Raw genomic sequence first — 22,976 nt, 5'->3', positions numbered from 1 at the left:
TTCTTGGCTAATTGTGAGTTTTAAAGTGAGCATATATTAATGGTCATTATGTTAGGAATAAACTGCATAGAGGGGAATATACTGATTGTAGGGTTTTAGAATGACCAGACTATCCTTTTTCTCTTGCCTAACCTGAATTTTTTGTGTTTGTGAACAAATTATCTATTTTTTTTGAGAGAGAGAGATTAAGTATCTGCTCTTCCTGCCGGTGCTGAAGTTTAGTGAGTTTCCACCTGCAGCAGGATGACCACTGTGCTTTTGTGCTGCCCTCCGAGTTGTCTTCCAGGCAAGACTTCAGCTTGTATTATTTCTTCTCGTGCTTGTTATCTTTTGCTACCCAGCGCTTCAGCGTATAATGCTCCCCTGCCATCGGCACCTCACAGTGAACAGTTTTATTGCTTCCATAAATTTTGCATGATTCGCATCAGTAGCTCCCTGTCTCCATCTCGCTCTGATACTCTATCTCTCTCGGCACTACCTCTCCTGCTCTCTCTCTCTCTCTCTGGCTGTCTATGAAGACTCTCAGTCATGCAGGTTGTGTGATACCTTGAAGCACGAGTCAAAGGTCGGCTGTTTGGTCTCGAGGACATTTTGTCACTCAGGCGGGAGGTTTTCATCGGTTCTTCAATTCAAAGCTTGTTTCTTGTCTAAAAGGAAAAGGGAAAAGAGATGAATACATAAATTAAAATAAGATAAGAAGATTAAAAGATTAAATTAATAAAAAGTGATCACTGGATGTGTTATAAATTCATTAAAACAGAGAGAGGAGTGCTTGGTATGAATTACGCAGGATTTGTTTCCTCTAGTTCTGTAGTGAGGAGTTTGTCAGCTCTGCATAAACTTTTTTTTTTTTTTTTTTTTTCCACTGTCCTCCAGACGAGACAGTTGATGGATGTTTTATTGTGATCATGTTAAACCTGTACGACACCTGTGGGAATGTCAGCCATTCTAGTCTGCAGTTATTTGATTCATAGTGTTATCGCATCAGTCTACCATATATTTTAGGATGAGCATGTACATATAGTCTTACATCCTGATTAGCTGGTTCAACCTGTACAATTTAACAGATTGTTGCTTGTTGTGAGCAATGAAACGTCCACTTTACTGCAGGCTTTTACAAATTTCACCTTGAGACTGTCCTCATGAGGAAAACATTTTTTTTTAACCATGACCACACCAAAAGGACCCTTACAAACAACCTGTTTTGTGGTTAACTTTAAGAGCCTTATTGTCAGAAACAGATCTGATCTGAACTCCTTGGATTGTGACATGACTGCCATGTGACCTAAATAACTCTAACTTTGTGTTCAGACAGAATGCAAAGCAAATTAGCAACTGAGAGGCAGTGTGATCGCATAAAAAGTCAATGGAATACATGATATGAACATGTGAAAAATGCAAATTTTGCCTGGGTTGGTGTGAGTCAACACAAAGACTTTGCATATACTGCAACATACAGAGACAAGAGGAAAAAAAGACTGGAGGGAAATAACAGAACTGGAGTATCTGGTGAGTCAGACAGAGGCTGAGCTGTGACACAGACGCACTCCCACGAAAACCGTTGGTGTGTCTGTTGCCAGCTACATGGTGCAACATGGCGGGCTCCATGAAAGAGGATCCGCTCCCTATGCGGATATAAAGGGCTCATTCTACAAACACAGGTTATTACACACTAATTAAAACATACTTATGAATATTATATTCCATCTCACACACTGGGCCTTTAAGATCAGACAGAGGGATCATTGTGGTCATGATGAAAAGAATACAAACTGCCAGCCATCCATCTTGACTTTTTTTGTGGTTGTATAACAACGTCTTCGCTAATCAGTCATTATTCACATGACCCTGGTTTTGAGGTGCTGTGCAAGAGCTACAGAGATGTTGAGTGCTGTCTCTGCAAGACTCTGGCAACCCAGCAGCATCAACCAGAGACCGGGACAGACAGGACAGCAGGGTAGTGTGTGTGTGTGTGTGTGTCTGTTTGTGTGTGTGTGTGTGTGTGCGATAGATCAGACGGAGCCAGCTGTTGTTGAGCTTTAGCAGCAGCAGAGAAGCAGAAGAGGGATGCTGCCTGCAGCGTTGCTCTATTCAGTCTGCTCTGTGGAGATGCTGCCAAATCCACTCTCACCTGCTGTCTTAAGTGTTTCTTTGTGTGCTGGTGTGTGTATATGTGTGCATATTTGTGCTTTTAAGCCTGCTTTTGTGTGTGTTTATGTACCTGTGGAGCCCTATGGCAGAATTGCAAAATACCCAGCATTCTTAGCGCGCTACCCAGTCATCTTCCCTCTGGCAGCTCTCTATTCCTGGCGTCTGACTGGTCAACATATGGACGCACAGACAAACAGGAACCCGCACACACAAAACCACACTCGTACACATGCTTCTGTAGATATGGTTTAAACAGCCCGTCCTCATGAGAAAAAACATAATATTGGTTGAAAATTCAGTCGGCAAAAAAACAACCAATAGTTACGTTTACGCCATCTAGTGGCCGTAGTAATTACGACCTGGGAAGAGACGCAGTTCACAGACCTTAACCACAGTGTTGTCAAACCATTAAACATAATTATTTTTTAATATCACTGCCAATAGAAGCAGCATATTATAAAACGCTCCTATGAGTCGTTCTGGAGCGCAGCTACAATTGACCTATGTGGTCGTTTCATTATGAGGATGTGTTGGATTTTAAACGGCTTTTCAATCCATTTTGATCTCCACTCAGTGCAAATAGTGTTTTTGAAGTCTTTCTGCAGCATTGACTCATAGAATAAGCTGCTTTCTTTGAGACTCTGCACTTTCATTTACGTCTCAAAGCTCACACGCACATTAATAATGTAAAACTAGCTCCTATACTATCATGTAAGATGAAGATAAGTGCTGGTGAGATATGATATGATATATAGTTATATCTAAGACATATCTATAATAAGATAAAGTATCCAGTGCACAGTCAAATTAACATAACAACAGCTAAATGTGAATTTTACCTCGTAAGATTAATGTGGAGGCACCTAAAGACGGGGTCACCAGACACACGAGGTTGAGTAACACCGAGGAACATGTACTGTAGAGAAGTGGAGCCACTCAGCTTCTGTAGATGGCAGGATATATATTATATCAATGAAAAAAAAAGACACAAAATCCTTACAATAGTGAAGAAAGCCTGTGCAGCGTCCTGCTTCTGCTGTAGCATATCATAAACGCTGCCTCTACACCTGTAGGCTCTGACTCTATGTGACCTTGCTGTTTCCTTGCCAGGAGCGATAAACACTGTAAATATTCTGTATTCACATAATAATCTCTTCTTCTATGTGAAGTGGTTGACTGAATTGTTTTTTTTAGTAATTATTGCAAAATGTACATAGCACAGGTGGAGCTACGTAAATAAATGCACCAACTTTGATTAAAAAGAAAAATTTAAGAGATGGTGTATTCTAACAATTCTCATGTATTAATAGAATTTAACAGTTACATTTTTGTGAGTCTTTGCAATCAAAAGTTACCTCAACCACCATCATTTAGCATTTATAAGCAGTATATAAAACATCTTACATCAGTCATGTATTTGTAAGCAGACATGAGGACATTTTTAAGTGTTAATGTAACATATTTTATATTGTTACAGCTGTGTTGGACTATACTGTCTAATTTATGGATGACCACAGGAGCTATAGTTGATAAATACATTAATAGATACTTAAAAATACATTTTGGTGTATTATAAACTATTTACTACAATATTCTGCATATGAATGCTAGATAGGCGGGTTAAATCAGAGTATATTCAGATATTCATTGAAAAGAAAACAAAGTCCTTTAAAGTAAGTTGTTGTTTTTCCATTAAAAAATAATGAAGCATTAATGAATAAATTCAGTAAAATATAGAGGCCCGTCTATATTGAATGTCAGAAAACTGAAGAGTGGGATGAACTTTCACCTTTTTACATCAGTTTATGAAATGTTCTCATTTCAAAGTTGACGGTTCACTGATCAGATTCTGCTGAGGAAACAATATTCAAAGGTTCTTTGATGTGTCTGAAAGAAAGAAATGAAAAGAAAAGACATGAAAACATGTTTTCATTGTATGCAAATATACACACATGATCCCATGTAATTTACCGAGTCTTTACTCTGTGCTCGTGTCCCCGTGCCCTTGCCTTTACCTCACTAGTCCTTCATTAAACCCAGTAAAAGGCCCTGCTCTCTCTTATCTAACTAAACTGCCCCGTCTGAGACGGAACAAAGGAAAGGAAGGAGTCAGCTGAAGGTGGAAGGTGACATTGATGATGCTGCAGATTATGAAATATTATTCATGGAGATTAGCATGTGATGGATCATTATCTGGGGAGTATAGTAGTGTAACTAGATATATAGTACAGAAAAAAAAACACATCATGTAAATTTCCTATTCTGTGGTGGGGTTGGGGGGGGGGGGGGGAATAAATAGGTAACCACCATTTAATCAAACACACACCAAACAAAACACTACATATGTTAACGGTGCTGCAGTTTAAACCTGTTTTGTTTATGTTACGTTATTATTTGAACCTCGTTGCTTACATAAATGTTCATTTGTCATTATTGTGTTAAAGTTACTTACTTGGTTTTATTTAATTTGCTGTTTAAATTGCTTTATTATGATAATAAGAATATAAGTGAAAACGTTACCTCAAGCGATATAAAGCTAATAACTGTGTCTTACTCTGAGTATTAAAGAAGGATTGAGTATCAAAGTGGATGACGTTGCATCAAAGCCAAACATTGTGAGGAATTATAATTAATAATATAATAATATGATCATAATATATTTGCAGATTCTGCAGCATCTGATTTATGATCAATGCCAATCAAAGTAGGAAGAGCTGCAAGTAGTGTTGTGTAAAGGGTAACATAACTTTGACGCCATTGACCAACTTTCACATCCTGTCTCAGTGTCATTTTCTCTAACCATAAATAAGTTATAGTTACGTAAATTTAGCCAGATCTTAACCATACTACCGTTGCTAATCTTCAATAATAAGCATTTAAATAAGTTTGGTGAGTGGATTGAAAGGTTGGCATTATTGTAACACCAGAGTTCAGGCTGCTGCATTTAGAGGAAAAGATGATAAATATTTCCTACTTCATGGAGAAAAGAAAGTGACGAAGTGAAGAGTCGTTAATTAGCAGCTTACTGTCTGTATCGGAGCCGTCTCTGTGAGTGCAGATGTGAAATATAACTCACAATAAGTAAGTGTCAACACTTGAAAGTGTCTTTTGTAATACAGATGTTCAGTAACACACATGACACAGTCACCATCACAGCACACACACACACGTTCTATATAATGTCATTCTGTATACAGTAGATGACCTGCAGGCCAATCAACACTAGCTGATAGGTGTGAACATGTTGCACAAAACTATATTGTCAAGAACTCTACTGGGAATTGAACAGCTGCTGATATCTGTACTTTCATTTTACAGTAAGATTTACAACCTTTAATCACATTTTCTTGTTGTACACAAGCTGCCTGATTTGAGTCCAGAACATTTTGGACTGAAGGGAGACAAATGTGGGTCAATTTTACTGAGAATACTCAATAATCACCTTTATTCCTTTTTTTGCATTGCATTTCTGAACGTGTTTTTGTTTTTCAATTTAAAATTTTCAAGGAGCAAATTGAAGAACATGCAAATAAGTTTGTGCTCCATCAAATGGTAGTTTTAAAATCTAATTTTACCTGTATTTGTTATGTTAGATTTTTTTAGTCATGCCAGTTGCAACAACTATTAGGATTTGTGTTCAATTTTGTACATTGATGTGACATTCATGGTCCCTAGAGGGAGAATCCAACTGACTTTAGTGATCACGCCATTTTTGGCTTTTTGTGAAATGTCTTGAAAAATATTGGATGTGAAATTTGGTCCATGTCACTCAGAGGATGAATTCTAAGGATTCTGATGATCCTCTGACTTTTTAACACCACCAATTATTCAGTGACACATCTCAACATCTACTTTGGTTGGCACAAAATCTGATACAGCTTTAGAGAAGGTCAGTGCCGTTGCCGTAGTATGCTGCCCTATAAGGTCTGTGATCACAAGACATGTTGAAAGTCATGGTGCGATTAAGGAGCATCGATCACGCATCAATACAGAAGCTACACTGTGATCATGAGAGACAGGCTACTGATCTGGATGTGTGTTGGCTAGAGATATATTGAATAATTTCTGCGCCTTTGCTCCAATGATTTGGAGTCTTTTCATCAGTTCGACATTCCTTAAAGCTGCTCTCTTGATAATTAATCTGTCTGCTTGTATCGTTGACCCTTGTGTTGTTATGTTCTGCCTGATTGTGTGAAGCTGTCATTTAACCCTTCTAATGTGTTAGAAAAGGGTTTACACCTTTAGTGTTAGCGGGTCAAATTTGACCCGTGTTTGAATTCATTAACAAGCACTGAAAACAAAATTAATTATCATCCAGAAACATATTTTATCTGCTAAGTGACTTGTTATTCAACCATAACCATAATAACTTAACTCAAAATGTTTAGTTTAAAATATGCAAAATTTATCTATTTTATTGCTTATGATGAACAGAACAGGAAAATACTTTATAAGACCATGAGAGGCTAATGATAAACAAAATAATTCCCAAAATATCTTGATTTATATTTTTTTTATATGTTAAAATGAGCAATTACTGTTACATCTGTTGTGTTATGGCTGGGATCATATTTGCCGGGTGCCACTCTACAATTGAATTCAAGTCAATACGCTTTCTTGGCATGAAACATAATTTTAATATTATTACATAATATTATTATACTATTTTTATATGATTTTATTACTGTTATTTTTGTTTTGTTGTATTTTTTGTTGTTCATGATGGTTTGGCATCATTTAATATGTATTTCTCTGCCATAACAACCCATAATTACAACCGGGTCAAATTTGACCCGTAACACAACAGATGTAACTTTTTGTTTTTTAATAGGCATTTTAAAAAAAGAAAAAAAAGATCAAAATGTTTTTCATCATATTCCGTAGGCCATGGTGGACGATGTAATGAAGCCTTGTTTTGATCAGAAAAAATTAAAAGTCTGTTTCACACATTTTAACTTGAAAACGGGTCAAATTTGACCCTAACACAATAGAGGGGTTAAGTAGTAGTGCTGTTGCAGTGCTAGCAAATAAACCTTTCTGATCCCTCCACACGGTGAGAAGTGCTGGCTGTTCTGTTCATTCTTTAAAGTACCAGATAATTTACAGCGAGTGGGTCATTATTGTGAAAAGAACCCCAACAGGATGATGCAGGTCTTGAAACACCCTGAAGGGGTTGTTTTCACAATAAAGACCCCCTCACTGTATATTAGCCCGCTCATTACACAGCTATTTACAAAAGAAATCAATGATCTGACACAAAATATTGGTTCAAAAATGATTTTATTGATTTAAAAATGATTGTACGCTAAAAAAATAGTCTGTTAGATTCTACGATTGGAACTGTGTGCATAGCAACGTAAATATCTATGAAAGCTTTGTAGCCTTATGACGTTTCTGTCATTCATCTCATCATGTTTTCTTCTTCCCGGGTCTTTGCAATTGACACACCTGGAAACACTATTGTTACTAATGTGACAACTGGTAATAATATCACTTAAGTTAGCATGTATAGAGGCGTTCACCAGATCTGCTGCCGTTGCCTGGATCGGAGGACAGGATCTTGCTAAACTTTTCCCTTTTCTGTACTGGTTGGAGCCCAGTATCTCTTCAGGCTGCCGTCACATTTGTGCCCAATCACAGACATTATCTCTAACGTTGTTTTGCTACAAGGTGTCGTGAATGAGCTGTAGTTGGTAATTTTACCAAACTTCTTTCTGCGGATTGATATGATTGGACGTAGTCCTCCTGAGTCTATGAACAGAACTGTGTCCTTAGCAACGGTCTGTTCTTCATAGCAGCGGTCTGCTATTCAGAAATAACAGAATGGCGTAATTGACCAATCAGAATCGAGCATTCGACAAAGCTGTGTAATAATTGCTAATAGCTGTGATAGGAGAGCGATTCTTGAGAAAGAATAATCAGCATTTGAAAGAAAATGAAAGAAACATGCCAGTCACAATTCAGATGGTTGAGGGAATAAAGCAGCAAGTTTCTAATTAATTTTATTCATGGTGTGAACCTGTCACCTTCTGTCAGAGCACAGGTGGAAGTCCATGGAGAAATACTCTGAATAGCATGTCGTTTGACTATTTGAAATGGAAAAAGCAAAGTATCTTGTTCCATTCAGTTTCCTCAAAAATGCCCTCAGAAAGTACTAAAGTCTTTAATATTTTTTCTTGCCTACACATAGAGAGAAACATTAATTATAACTATTGTTTGTATTTGGCTGCATATTTTTGAGAGACATTAAATCTATAAACTTAAAATTAAATTGCTGCAACAGTGGATTGAGCTGCAGGAAGCTGTTCCAGTCAGCACCATCACACCTGCAGCAAACGCTCACACTCACTACTGCTAACTACAGTAGGAAGTTTATCAATTTATAAAGGTGTTGATTTTAGCAAAAACTTTAATTTAGCTTAAATTAATTATTTGGTCATTGGCTAATCCATCCATCAAATTTCTGCCAATTATCCTGATCTAAGTCATGTTAATTATCAATTATATCACCAGGAATTATTGTTATCTGCAGCTGGGAAGTTCTTGTTCTTCTTCTTCTTCTTCTTCTTCTTCTTCTTCTTCTTCTTCTTCTGCTTCTTCTGCTGCTTCTGCTTCTGCTTCTGCTTCTGCTTCTGCTTCTACTTCTAATGGTCATTTTCCATGAAAATGGTATTGAATTTAATTGTTTGTGGTATTACAAAAGTCTTAAATTTAATTTGGTGAACACTCCAGGAACCCTTAAGAAATGTCCAGGTGCTTACATTTCCTAAAAGAACATTTGAAGTTTTGTGTTTACAAGTTTACATTCTTTAGCTGCCCCCTTTTTAATTGGACTTATTTATGATTTAGCAGCAGCAGAGAAGGATTCAGACGTGATGTGGCGTCACTGGGTTTTGATGTCCAACTCAAAAAACGCAAGAAAACCCCAAACAAACAAAAACCGTTGGTATGATATTTAACGCCCTCCTTAAGTTATCTGGAGTATTATAACTGCACAGCCCTCAGGAATACGACATAACCGACTGGAGAAACAGATAAGATGCTCAGTGAGGATTGTTCTCTAATGTTTTCTCACTGACTTGTTTCCTCATCTCTACCTCTCTCTGCCTGACTCACTCACACACACACACACACACGGCCTAGTTCCCACCTACACACACATTCAAACACACCCTGACAACAGGCGTCTTTTGTATTGTGTGTGTACATGCAGAGGCAGTGGGGTGAGAAATTGTACTCTCTTCAGGGGGCTTGCACAAGTCATGGGAAATATGATTTATATCAAATCAGCCCTTCTCGCTAAGAGATCGGGTTTCTTTTTATTGCGGCTTATTTCTGTGTTGTCAGCAAGTGTGGTGCGTGATGTGCTTTCTCCTCCGTCCATTTCATTCATTCATTCACTCTCTCTCTCTCCTCTTCTTTATGATTCCCCTGCTCCTTCCACCCTTCACCCTTCCGGAGGCTTTCTCTCTTATACAATTGAGTTCATCTCCTCTGAATATGATTGTGTCTGCAGACTGGTTGGGTTTTTTTTACAATAAGGATGTTTAGTGAGAGAAGCTGAATGAATGAATGGATTTACTGTATAGTGAAAGCCAGTAGCAGGTATGACTCTATAGAAAGCTATAGCTTATACTTGGAGATACAGTAGATTAAGTTTCCCTCACAGCGCTGGTCAACAGTCAGCAGCTTATCTATGAGCCGAGATCCTATTTCACACTTTTTCCAACATCTGACAACAGACTGTCTCACTAATTACTAGGGGTGTGCCCGAATACAAATACATTATTCTGCAAAGCACAAATAGTGGGTTTCATACGAATATTTGTTTTATACAAATATTTAAAAAATGATTTGTTTGGGGTGTTCCCCAGAGATAAAGCTGAACTACTGACACATGCAAAGTGCTCCCAAGGGACTCTCCATAACCTGTTGTTCCACTTCTCCTTTCAATGAAGTTAGGTTGTAAAAAATAGGCAATAAATGAAAAGTGCAAAGCAATAATGGCCTTTGAAGTTCCTCCCTACATGATACATGGTGTGCTGTCTCTGTGTTATGGGTGTATAAATAGGTTGAGGTTTGTCTGCAATGAGGCGATGAGTAAAGTTTTAGCTCAGTAATCAGCACAGTCGTCTATTATCTGGGAGACTCCAGTTCAAGACCTGATGTGGGGACCTCCTTTGTACACTTATTGTAACACTTAAATTTTCTAAAATTAAAAGTGTCATAAAAACAAAGACAGGATTTTTAAGCTTATTTCCACTTTTATTTGAATACAAATACAAATAATTTTGCTGCCTCAACAAATACAGATACAAATACAAATACCGAGCCCTCTGCACATCCCTACTAATTACAAACGCAAAAAACTATTTTTGCTGTATATGTGTCGGTACAAAGTTAGTAAAATATGAGACAGAACATTAAACATAAATTTTAAGTCAACTGTCAATAAATACAGACATGCATATTTATAGATTCTATAGGCGATATATATATATGTTAATGACCCATGGACCCCGTGGACACAGAACGGCACTAGAATGGCCGCGACAGAGCCGTAACACAACGCAACCGGCTGCTGTCGACAGCGTGGGTTACCCTGAGTCAGACTAGAGCTCAAAATCATCTGTGTATCCAGTTCAAAGTCAGGTCTCATACTACATATCACAGTCCAAGAATGCTTTCAGACAAAACCAACTCAGCAGCTAGTTTGTCAGAGTTTTACAAGAGTGTTTACTTTGTTTCTCAATCCAATTTTAGTTATAAGCTGTTTTTTGAGCTCGGTATGTAAGTGGAGATGAAATAGTAGAGGAGCTTTATATCTCAACTTCCCAACACACAACGGGGAGTCTGTCTGTGCTGGGACTGTTTACTGTTCAGGGGATTACAGTGGTTTCATGTTTGTTTGAAGTGAGGAGAAAACTTAATGCTGTTTTCTGTCACATAATTTACACTGTTTTACTGTGAAATCTGAAATAATTTTACCTTTATGTCAATGAGCGACATCCCCTGAGGAATGTCTGCCGGTTCTGGCGTCTTAATTAAACCTGTAATTTAGCCTTTGAGGCTGATTTAGAAAGTAAAAAAAAGATGAGAGCAGTCTTACTTTCCTTCTTGTGTGTTGCGTCTTGCGTGTGAAGCTCTCAGATGATTGCGGTATTCAGTACAAGCATCAAAACCAAAACAGTAACAAGTTGCTGGCAGCTTTTTAAGTAATTAACCCGAATTCTCCGTCTCTGGCTCGGTCCCTTTCTGTCTTGCCTTTCTCTCATTGTCTGTCTTTCTTTTTAAGTGCCATTGGCGTAAATCTGTGTGACTGCATGGATGTGCTTTTCTCCGAGCTGTGTCCTTTGTATGCCTTTGTTGACTGTCTACTAAATCAATATTGTATGAACAGCGGGGGTGACCCGAGCCTGCGCTAACACGCCTGTGATTTGTTTATTATCTCAAGTCTAAAAGCCACTTTTTGTTAGAGCTCCGTTATCTCTCCCGAACCGTACAGTTCAGTGTGCATCTTTTGAAAAGGTTTTCTTTCATTGTGACGGGTCAATGTAATTTCAAGTAATAGATTGAAATTGTATTTTGTTATTTTCGCCGCCTCCGCTGTCAGCATCTTTGTTTTTCCAAGTTGAAGAACGTTGATTCGACTTTTAGCCCGCTGACATTTTAAATGCCCCCACCGCTCAACCTTATTTCCTGCTTCTCAGTGTGTGTATGTGTGTGTTCAAAAATCTAAATATTTAAAGCAGTATTTATGTCTGCTACCTTGTTTTTGTTCTGTGTAAGCGATCAAATCAGACTCCCAGACAGGAGGAGGAGGAGAAAGGATAGTAGAGGTTGTTTTTCCTCTCATTATCTGCCGGTGCCTTGGTTTTTACCTTGACCTGAGTGCACCACTGTTTTATTACAGGGCCTGTCTCTGTGCCAGTTGGAAAGAATAAGAACAAAGCACAAAGTCAATTCAGCTGGAGAAGGGACACAGGAAACATTGGCCTTGTGTGGATGTGCTTACACACACATGTACACACTCATAACACAAGGGTATAGAGAACGTTATTGTTTGTCTCCGCCATTAGTCGGTCCATGCAGAAGTGATTTAGTGTCGAAATTACAGGCTGGGCTCCACCTGAATCATCCGGTAAAATCATGCTCTGCTTTTACATAACAAAACGATTAAAAAGATTAGACACGCTAAAAAAAAAAAAAAAAAAAAAAAAAAGGCTCTATGGCTCTAATCACAAGCTGACCACAACACTACCTCCAGTAAATGGCTTCCCAAAGCCAAATTTCACCAACCAGGATGTAACCTTACGCAGCCCACAGAGGGGGATTTTTCTATCTCGGCCAAAGATGATGTTGATAAAAAGCTCATTAAAAGATATTGGTGATCTGTGATTTACATACTTACATTAGGCCTTTTTGGTTCTTCTGTCAGGACATGATTGCTGTGTATTCTTTGGTATCTTACCTGGCAACCATCTCGCTAAAGAGAACAAAATTAAAAGTCTTAAAATCCTATTTGCAGCCCTTAGTAGCTACAATGTTCTTTACACCTCACAATATGATAAAAAGGTACTAATTAGCAGCGTGGCTGAAAATATCCACTTCCTCCTGGTGCCAAAAGGAAGGCCATGGTATCATATATCTTACCTCGGTAGCATAAACGTGCTCAGAACACTTCATGGTGATCCACTTGTTAGATTTTGATGTTTCTTGTATGCTGTACAAGTTGAGACATTGGCCAGATGGTGGCGCTCAGGCCAAAGTTTCTTGAGAAGAAGAAGGAATGGGTTCAGTAGAAACTCAGAATGTATCCCACTGGGATCATGAATGTTCAAAGTAAAATTAAATTTAAAATCCAGACGCTAGTTTTTGAGATACCGTGTCATCAATCAAAGAGTTAGTGATCTTCTGGGAACCAAAGCAGATTTTTAGGTAATGCAAGCAGTTGTTGTTGAGATATTTTGCTCTGGACCAAACAATTGGACAAACAAATGGAATTACCGACTAACATCACCATCTGTCAATTTTTTGGATGAGCAAGTTCTCCTTGATTTAACCTTTCAGGATCACACACAAAGTTCCCACGAACGGAGCGTTTGAATTTCCTGGAAAACTGTGCTACTTCAATGGTGACCTCATACTGCACTAGTGGGACAATTTTTTCAACAATCTTACCTTTCACAACTTTTCTGCCTGTCCTATCAAATCAAACCATTTTTAAATGAAATGTATCATATTAGTGACACCAGGGTGCAATTTGTGAAAAAATCAGAGGGGGGTCTTTTATTAAAACCAAACGCTGAACAAGACTTTTTTTAGGCAATCACAATGTTTGAATGAACTTAAGAGAACTGAAAACACACTGTGAAATAGCAGCAGCTACATTACGTAATCAAGGTTGTCGCCATGGTAGTGACTTGTCAATCACAACGTAGCCACGTCCTAAAGCATATGCTGTTTTATCGTCTTTTTTACTCTAAATGGGACCATAATTTACAAAATGAACATCATGCTGTATTGAAGAAGACTTGAAACTAGCAATTGAGCTCATAAACTCATTAAGAAACAGTTACTGAGGTAATAATTCAAGTGAGAAGTAGACTCATTTTCTCATAGACTTCCATACAATCGGACTTCTTCTTGCAGCCAGTGGAGTCTCCCCCTGCTGGCCGTTAGATAGAATGCAGGTTTTTGGCACTTCCGCATTGGCTTCATTTTTCAGCCCCGGAGGTTGCCACTTGGCCGAAATAGACTATGGAGCCTATTAGACTATTTCTTGCAGCTGTTTAATCCATTAAAATTTAAAAGGTAAAACAAAAGGTTAAACACTAATTTAACATGCCAGAATTAAATCCCCCAACACTCCTTTCAGTACAGCGGAAAGCGTCACTCAGCCAGATGTGACAATACACTTAATGTCATTCTTGTCTGCAAGTCGCTGTTTAATTCAGCTATGTGTGCAGCAAACTTCAATATTGAATAGAAAATAATCACAACAACGTGCTGTCATCATCTAACTATAAAGGAAGGAGTCTCTGTCTGTGTGTGTGTCTCTCTGTTCTTGGCTTTTCTCGGCAACCCTTCATCCGATAAACTTCACACTTGGCAGGCGTTTTGCTCAGGACCCAAGGAATCGCAGTGTTAAGTGTGAAGTTGTTGTTGGATGAGCAGTTCTTGAGAAATAAAAATACCTCTTAAACAACGTTGCTTCTGCTTCTTCACTACCATAGAGAATCAACGAGCAGAAATGTGGACAGCACCACTCTGCCATTGCAACCCACATTGTGGTCGGAGGGGGGATTACATCCGTAGTGATAAGAACTACCATAGAGAATTAATTGAAAAAGTTCCCACTCCTCACACAGGATGTGAACGCAACTTGGCATGTACGTTCAAGACGTAGTGCAGGATGTTTCAGGCACGTTTTGAATGGACACTGCAGTTCATCCCATCGACTTCAGCTCAAAACACTAGTGTGTCCTGAGAACCTGCACGTGAGGCGTTTAGAGAACATCAGTAAATTGTAGTGTCTACCGATAGTTATAATCAGCCTGTTCCAAACTGGCACATGTTGAACGGGCACAGCACTAGTAAAAATAAACAGGCTACAGCAGCCTATGTGTCAACTTGTCAGACTAAGAAAACAGTCTGCCTTGATGACAGACTTCTGTCTTCTTCTTATGTTTTCCTGTGGAGAGGTCATCCGCTGTGTGTCACTCCTCTTTTATCTCTGCAAATCTCCGATGTAGGGAAGGAAACCCCTGGTCCATTTACTGTGTCATCACGTACCCTAGACGCCCTGTCATCTCCATTGGCACACGAGCACTGACTGATTTTATTGTTGTTTACACTAATGACTGTTCTCACACGCTTTACTTAGATATTTTTGAAATAGCCTATTTTAATTTTAGATATTTTATATGATCTATGGGTGAAGCAGGATAAATCACTATGAGGTGGATACATTTTTGTCCCCACCGGGGATAAAAATAACTCGGCAGAGGCAGGGATATATGGACCAGAGGTGGGGAAATCCTGACCATCTTGCCCCCACAACCCCCCACCCCCCATATCCCCCATCCCCCTCCTCCACCTCCCAACGCAGCAAATCACAGCCTGAGTGATACCATTTAAGGTTACCTAAGGTGCATAACGTTCAGTCTTGCACAGGAAAGGCAGAACGAAAGGAAACATTTCAATCAAGAACTCAAAGTAAGAATGACTCATAAGCTGCCTCATGTTCCTTGGAAAATGAGAGATTTGTCCTTTTCTCTCTCTGTTACTCTGCCTTTCTTCATCACCCCATTACAGTCCTTCCTCTCTCTCTCTCTCTCTCTCTCTCTCTCTCTCTCTCCATCTCTGCTTTCTCAACCTTTTTCTGTACCTTCCTTCTTTTTCCAACATCTCCCACACACACTCATCTTCTCTCCTCCCACTCCTGTCGTCTGCCTACGTTCCCTCAGCTGGAACATTAGTAACCACAATTTTAAAGGATTACTGTGTTTATATACAGAATGCAGGTTTTAGTGCTGGATGCTGAGCATCTCTGTTTCACTAGTCGTGGATTAGTGTCTTGCTTAAAGGCACCTCAGCAGTAGTTGTCTTTAAGAAACTGTTTGGTTACTGAAAACTATCACCATGTCTCCACACCATCAAGGGATTCTGCTTTGAGAGATCAGAGTTTAAAATCTTAACATCTCTCTCTCTCTCTCTCTCCACCTCCCCCCTTCATCCTTCGTCTTTTCTCTGCAGCATGTAAATGTAACAACCATGCCAACGTGTGCCATGTCAACACAGGGAAGTGCTTCTGTACTACCAAGGGCATCAAGGGAGACCAGTGTCAACTGTAAGTATCAGCAAGTCCTCCAAGTTAAACAACAAAATATGTCTGACATTCTGATCTGACACCCCTGTTAGCAGTTATTAGCACAACAGCATCATTTGTCTGAACCAAGACTGTTAATGATCACTGTTGAGCAGTCGATGTGTTTTATGAAGTGACAACACTATGGTAAAAAATAGCTTGGTTAGGTTTAAGGAAAGAATATGGTTTGAGTTAAAATAAGTACCTTAAGGTTAGGTTACATTCATCGCTGTGGTTGTAATAATAACCACATGGTTAAGATTAAGGCACGATTGTGGTTGAAGTTTAAAAAAAAAAGTGTTGAGTTGTGGTTTAAATGGGAAAATAAACAGCGATCTTCCCCATGAAAATCAGATGTTTTGTTGTTCTCATCATAATTACCACGACTGCTAGAGGGCTTTGTCACTTGAACATGAACATATGTCGTAACGACTGATTCTGTTGTTTTCTTGGAAGAAGAGTCTTGTATGTATACAGAATGGATTTAATAACTCTTCTCTTGTTCATAGAACCAAATATTTGCTCTACGAACAAGGATGCTGAAATAGATAGTGATAAAATATGAACTATTGTGTAAAAAGCATGAAAGGCAAATGCAAGATAACGTGTAAAATTTTGCAGAAAAATACAGAAATACAGCAGACTCACTTACTTAGACCATAAGTAGCACTTGTGGGGGTGTGGACTATTACAGGTTTCCATTTAGTTGCCACTCATCTATGAACGGACATTCACAAACTCTTGTGTCTGCCTCTTTAATGTAGAAGAGGTAATTCAAAGGCTCCAAATGCTTTTGACACTTTTGCTGGCAATGGTCATTATAGCAGCACAAATATTTCAGCCTCAAGTGCTCTCTATTTTAAGGTTGAACACACACCGTACCCCCGTCTTGCTGGCCCTCAATTATTAGGTGAACCAATGAAATTATATAGACGGTATCTAAAGATAAAAGCAAGAAACACACACATTACAGAGAGCTGTAGCTGCACAATGATCTCCAGATATAGAAAACCACCCAGAAGATGTCTCTGCATGCTCTGGAGCTCTTTTTGGGATTAAGGGTTGAATTTAGGTGTTTGACGTCATGTTAAATTATTCAACAGTTTAAGAAAAGCTTCAGGACAGGTTCAAGTGAAACAGGATTTGACTCTAAAATGAATTTTTGGTCATCAGGAAGATAGAAATGTAGACAAATATTTGTGTGTATACAGGTTGTGTGTGTTTTCCTCTTACTGTGCCATATGAAGTGTCAAATGATTCAGCCGACTAACGCACAGTACCTTCATCATATGTCTTATTGCATCACATGTTGGGGGCAGACTGTGAGAAACAGCCTCTTGAGTCTTTATACAAACAAACTCTAAAAATTCTGGACCAAAAGCTGATGCACTTCCATCGCTGTAGGATACTGGAGAAATACAATTTACTGAGCTTTGAGAATTTTAGATTATTTTCAAATTTGTGCCTAGTTTATAACATTTTACATGGTTTGGCCTCCTCCTCCACTACGTGACTTTGTGTTTTTTATACTCGCTCAGTAAGTTCTATTAGATCCTCCAGAATATCCTCTATACAAGATTGTACCAGACCATTTCATCGCACTGCAATTGAGCAATCAGCTCTGTGGAATGAAAATAAAAAACTAAAACTAAATTAAAAAAGCTAAAAGCTACTCAGCTCTGTAACCTCTGACTCTACATTTTATTTAATTTATTTCATTTTCTCATGAACGCAAATAATCTTGCTCTTATTTTGACCAGCTTACATTATTAATTTCTAGTTGACATTGTGGGTGTATGTGATGTGCTGTTGTGTGTAGCTTTTGTATTTTGTATTATGTGTCCTGTGTGTTTTTTGCTTCGCACTGGTTGTTGTTGTGCTGTTATAATGTTTTAATTGTAAGGGACTGCAGGTGAAAATTAGCTATAAGCTAACTCTGGTACAGTACATCAAATGGTAACATGTGCATGGTCCTAATAAATAAATAAGACAATAAGACAATACCATGTACCTGCTATGGCTTAAGTGTGTGTATACATGTAAATGTGTACTTTGGCGAGCTGTAGCAAACGCCATATCAACACACTGCACCAGCTGAAAAAGATATCAGGTGTGCGTATAGGTACTCATTGTAAGTGGAGCACATATACATTTGTTGCGCTACAGCAAACTAACTTGACGTACCAGATGGTTTTTACACAGAACCATCTGAGAAGTCGTCCTTGGAAACTATTTGTTAAAGGACAGGCACAAAAAATACCTGGCAGGTGATTGGATGAACCATCTGTCTATCACCGTCTTACCTTGTGAGGCAGCTGGATTCACAAGATCATGTGAGAATTCTCATCGGACGCCAATTGGTCCAAACTGGTGGTTCGTGGGATCTCGTGAATCCAGCTGCCTCACATAGTAAGCAAACACCTACTAACACACACCAGCATCCCTGTGATGTGTGTTTACTGTAGCTAATGTTATTTCAGCTGTTTGAAACAGCTGCTCAGCTGGACGGATGTCCCGGGGACGAACAATACCGTCACTCCGACTTTATCTGTCCATTTACTGCTACCACTAAAATGCATCTACACTCAGAGCAGGGGAGTGTTGCTATTACAGTTCATCATGTGTGTGTTTGGCGGGAGCATGTGTTATTAGAGTCCTGCTGTCTGACACTCAGCTCTCAGCCTGCATTAACTGAGCAGCTGCTTCTGTTCAACATGCTAGTTTAGTGTCAGTATGAGCCTGCACAGCTGTCAAACAACTTTATCCTCCAGCGTTCATCAACAGGACTGTCACAGTGAGCAGATCAAGGCACGCTATGACTATTTTATTCCATGGAAGGTAGGGAGGTGTGTTTGTTTCACAGTTTATACGGCCCTAACGGGTGGTCACCAAACACACCTGTAACTAAATCTCATTAAAAATTAAGAGACTCCACCTGGTGGCGCAAACGCATACTGCAGCAAATCTGCAGAACAGTTTCTGACTCTTACACTGCACTCGTCTTCGTCTTCTGCATTATCAGTTAATATATTTTTAATCAGTTGAATTATTAACAGCAAATAACCGATAATCGTACTTAACATCATCTGTCTTTTCTATACTAGGAGGCCCAATTTGCAACATAGCCAAACTTTTGTGAAATTTTTTAATAACCTGAACATGGGTGTGGGTTGATGTGCTTTTTTTAAGGCCAGCCACCATTAATATAGGCCCACATACAATATATTACTTATTTTTTTTATCATGAAATTAGGCAAACTCATGAAATTAGTGAGAACAAATATAGCAATTTCAGGTTGTGTATAATAATAATTAATAAGAAAGATAAAAACATATGTACTGAACAGTTACATAGATGGCTGATTATTCGAAAGAGTAAAAACTAAGACAAGCTTCGCAAAAAAGAAAAAAATCAGTTTTATTTCATAGATGGAAAAAATTACATTGAAATGACAAAAAAGAAAAGTTGTTTAAAAGTATCTTCTTCCCTTAAAACAATATTGGTATTTAAACTTGATGGCTGGTTGTAGTTATGTGCGGAGTGCTGCTGAAATCTCATGATTTTACATGTTGTGTTATTTGTTTAGCATTTGTAACATGTTTTACAAGTTGCAGACAGAGAATATGACTTGGCTGCAGCTTGAAAAAACTTTAATACATGCACAATGAGCTCTGTTGATGTAAATTCTAGGTTGGGTGTGTTGGTGTGTAGGCGTAAAAACTGTACAGTGTATTGTGTTGATGTGGTCTATGTGTGCGTATGAGGTTACATATACAGGTAAGTGTGGCGTATGATGCACTAGATCAGGTGTAACGTGCATTACGTGCACACGCCCTGTTCGTATTAACGCCACATCTATATGAAACAACCACTGCCAGCATGACACCTATATATATATCACACATGTGTAATGCCTGCGTCTCAGTTGTGAGTCTATGTAAATTGTTGGTCAGATCTTCGGTAGGCGCTAGTGAGGCGTTTGACGTTAGTTGGCTGAATTGTTTGACACCATATAGAGCCAGACTTGACTGCTGCAGCACTATATCCTAAATGGCTTGGCGGGCCAACGCACCATGGAGACAGACTGAAAATTGCTGCATCAATAAATCTAGCAGGCGAGGCTAGAAAACAGAGGCAGAGAGTACACTCTGTGTGTGTGTGTGTGTGTGTGTGTGTGGTTTTCCTTGTACAGCAAAAAGAACATTCAGTATGAGTCAAGACAAGTGAAGCAATCAGATAAATTTGTTCTCTTTGTTTATACTATGTTTCATATATTATTGATTATCAGTAACACAGAACGTGTGTGAACTGTAGATGTTTCATAAACTTAGTTTTTGCCTCAATGGAGACAAAATTCACTTTATTTCTGCTAATTTTTTTGTTGTTTTGATGTTTTTTTCCTTCACTTACAGAACAGTTGAACACTGGGAAAAATACTGAACCAATTTCACTTTAATCATTGTTATTATTGGTGGTAAAAAATAGTTGTAAAATGTGGTGGAAGTATTTTATTTTCTCCATTTCTCTGATATTAGATGTCTGATATTAGATGTCTCTCTAATGCACTTTCAGATGTTGTGTCTACTGTTCCCACATACAGTACATGCACCAAAACATACAGCTACAGTCAGACAGAGCTTAAAATGAACAACTGGCCAAAGGTGAGACAGTAATCTGTGTGAGTGGTGGCTGATGAATCTAATGGAACATCATATAGAAGTTATTTTTATAACCATTTCAGGATCTGGAAGTTCATTTCATGTCTACATTCACATAAAAAGTTTGCATTTTATTATCAACTGAGCAAGCTTTTGGTAAAATCAACCTCTTTTTGTACTTTTTGGGCTTTTGTGTTGTGAAAATGCAACATCTTCATAAAAGTTGCAGGATTATTTTCAGGCCTAAATGAATTTGTGATGCTTTGACTTGTGGGTTGATTATAAAGTTTCCTGCTTAACGTTGCTTCTCCACCTTTTTTATACCTTATAAAGATTTATTGATATTGTTTTTTAAAGCCTTGCGCGCACACACACACACACACACACACACACACATCTTGAATCATAGCTGCCACCCGTTATGTACATTTTTTTTAACCCTTAATTTAATCTTTGACCTTCACCACTTACTGCTAAGCTCAGCTCAGCTCCTGACATGAACTTGACTCAAACACTAAAAGTCTCCGTCCACATGTTTACCATCAGCTTCAATCAGTGTATTTCTGTAGTTTGATACATTTCATACAGATCCATGTACGTCTACACAAGGGCATGAATACTTTCGTGAACATGCAAACACAACTGAACATTTTTGCATCTCAGAGTCTCAGTTCATGAATCCTAATTACATTTTATTGTAGTATGATAATGCTTTTATTTTAGCATTATAGTGTTATATGATAGTGTTTGCCAGACTTACATGAGGGGAGGGCTGGGTATTGAACTTTTTGAGGACCATTATCTCCATAAGAATGTATTCAGAGTATTCAGTATTTAGATCATCTTTTGATCCGATAAACTTAAATACAGCAAACCACAGATTCACTAATGTCAGCTGACCCTGCAGCTGGTGTAGCTAATAGATGTTATTTCTTAACAGAATTATGCTAATATTATTCTGATATATCTTATATTACCCAAAGCCAGAAAAATGGTAATAAAAAGCATGCAGGAGGCTGACACAGCTACACGTTGATGTGAGTACATTTACAGAAACAACTCTTCATATTTATTCAATTAACATGAAAAAGCATCACGTTAACCGCTCTTAGCAACCGCTACCACCGGGAAGGATAGCTAATCACCGCTGATTGACTAAGGCAAAACAACAACGCCCTCCCTAACAGAAAGAGGCTAACACAATGTCAGACTGAATAATGAAGGAAAATGAAACGTCAATTCAGTCTAATTGGGAGGAAAAAAACAAAAAAAAGGAGCAATACCCAGTTGTAGTTGAGGGTGAGTGAACGTGTTGCCTCAGTACGTCTGTTCGTTCGGCTTTTTGAGCGTAATGTTTCTTTTTCAGCACACCACCAGTATTTCATTATTCTGGTCGGGACTCCACAGAGGCTCGAAAGCAGAAATAGTAGGTTTGTGTGTGTTCACTTGTGCATCCCTAAGCCAGTGCGCTGCAGTCATTGCACCTCTGATTTACTCCCTCTCCCTCTCCCCCTCTCTCTCTCTCTCTCTCTCTCTCTCTCTCTCTCTCTGTGTCTCTCTCTCTCTAAATGTCACTCTGTCACAGCACTGTTTGTTTTGCTTGAGTCACTCCAAAATGGTGTGCCAAGTATAGGGCCATTTGTTCGTCGTTTTGATTATGAACAAGCAATTTCCCCCCCAGGGGCGGATGGTGAGCGCCCTCAGGTTACAGCAGGTGTGTGTGTGTGTGTGTGTGTGTGTGTGTGTGTGTGTGTGTGTGTGTTTGTGTGTGTGTGTGTGTGTGTGTGTGTGTGTGTTTTCTGTGCAAAGTCACAACCGCTAAGAGTCAGATATAATGGGGCCATTAGGTAAAGCAGGTTTTTTTTTTTTTTTTTTTGTCTTTGAGTGTGTGTATCCTCGTGAGTCTGTGCTTCTGAATATATCCTTCCCTTTTTACATCCCAGACTCATTTGTTTTTTCTTTCATCTTTTGTACATTTAATGTTGAGCAGAAAATAAATCGCTGTTCTTTTTCTCTCTTTCTGACTGTCCTTGTTGTTTCTCTTCACTATTTGATTGTTAGTTAGACTGCACGAGCTGTAGTTTGATGGTTTTTTTCATTAAGGATTGGGAAAGATTGTGGTTTTGGTTAAATACTTACAAAGTAAACATCCTGCTCTGTGGTTAAAGTCACTTCTGGCCTTTTTTAATATTTAACCAAAACCACAATATTTAAATAAGTGTTTTAAGTGTTTAAACATGACCATAAAAACATGAATTCTGCTTTAGTTGCTGCTAGAAAACAAATTAAAAACACT

At 38.6% G+C, this 22,976-nt stretch overlaps 1 protein-coding gene across 3 annotated transcripts in view; it reads left to right on the top strand.

Moving 5' to 3' along the window:
* The window catches only part of atrnl1a (attractin-like 1a), a 322,517-nt gene that overhangs the window by 114,186 nt on the left and 185,355 nt on the right, over positions 1-22,976 (top strand). For all 3 annotated transcript variants that reach the window (XM_044372295.1, XM_044372296.1, XM_044372297.1), the window contains one exon: positions 15,910-16,003. In XM_044372295.1, coding sequence (XP_044228230.1) covers positions 15,910-16,003 — 94 coding nt within the window. The remainder of the gene's footprint in view (positions 1-15,909; positions 16,004-22,976) is intronic.

The sequence above is a fragment of the Thunnus albacares genome, chromosome 14, assembly GCF_914725855.1.
Source record: "Thunnus albacares chromosome 14, fThuAlb1.1, whole genome shotgun sequence".
In the NCBI taxonomy this organism is placed as follows: Eukaryota; Metazoa; Chordata; class Actinopteri; order Scombriformes; family Scombridae; genus Thunnus; species Thunnus albacares.
Note: the sequence above shows the minus strand (reverse complement) of the source record. Positions and strands in the feature narration are given on the sequence as shown.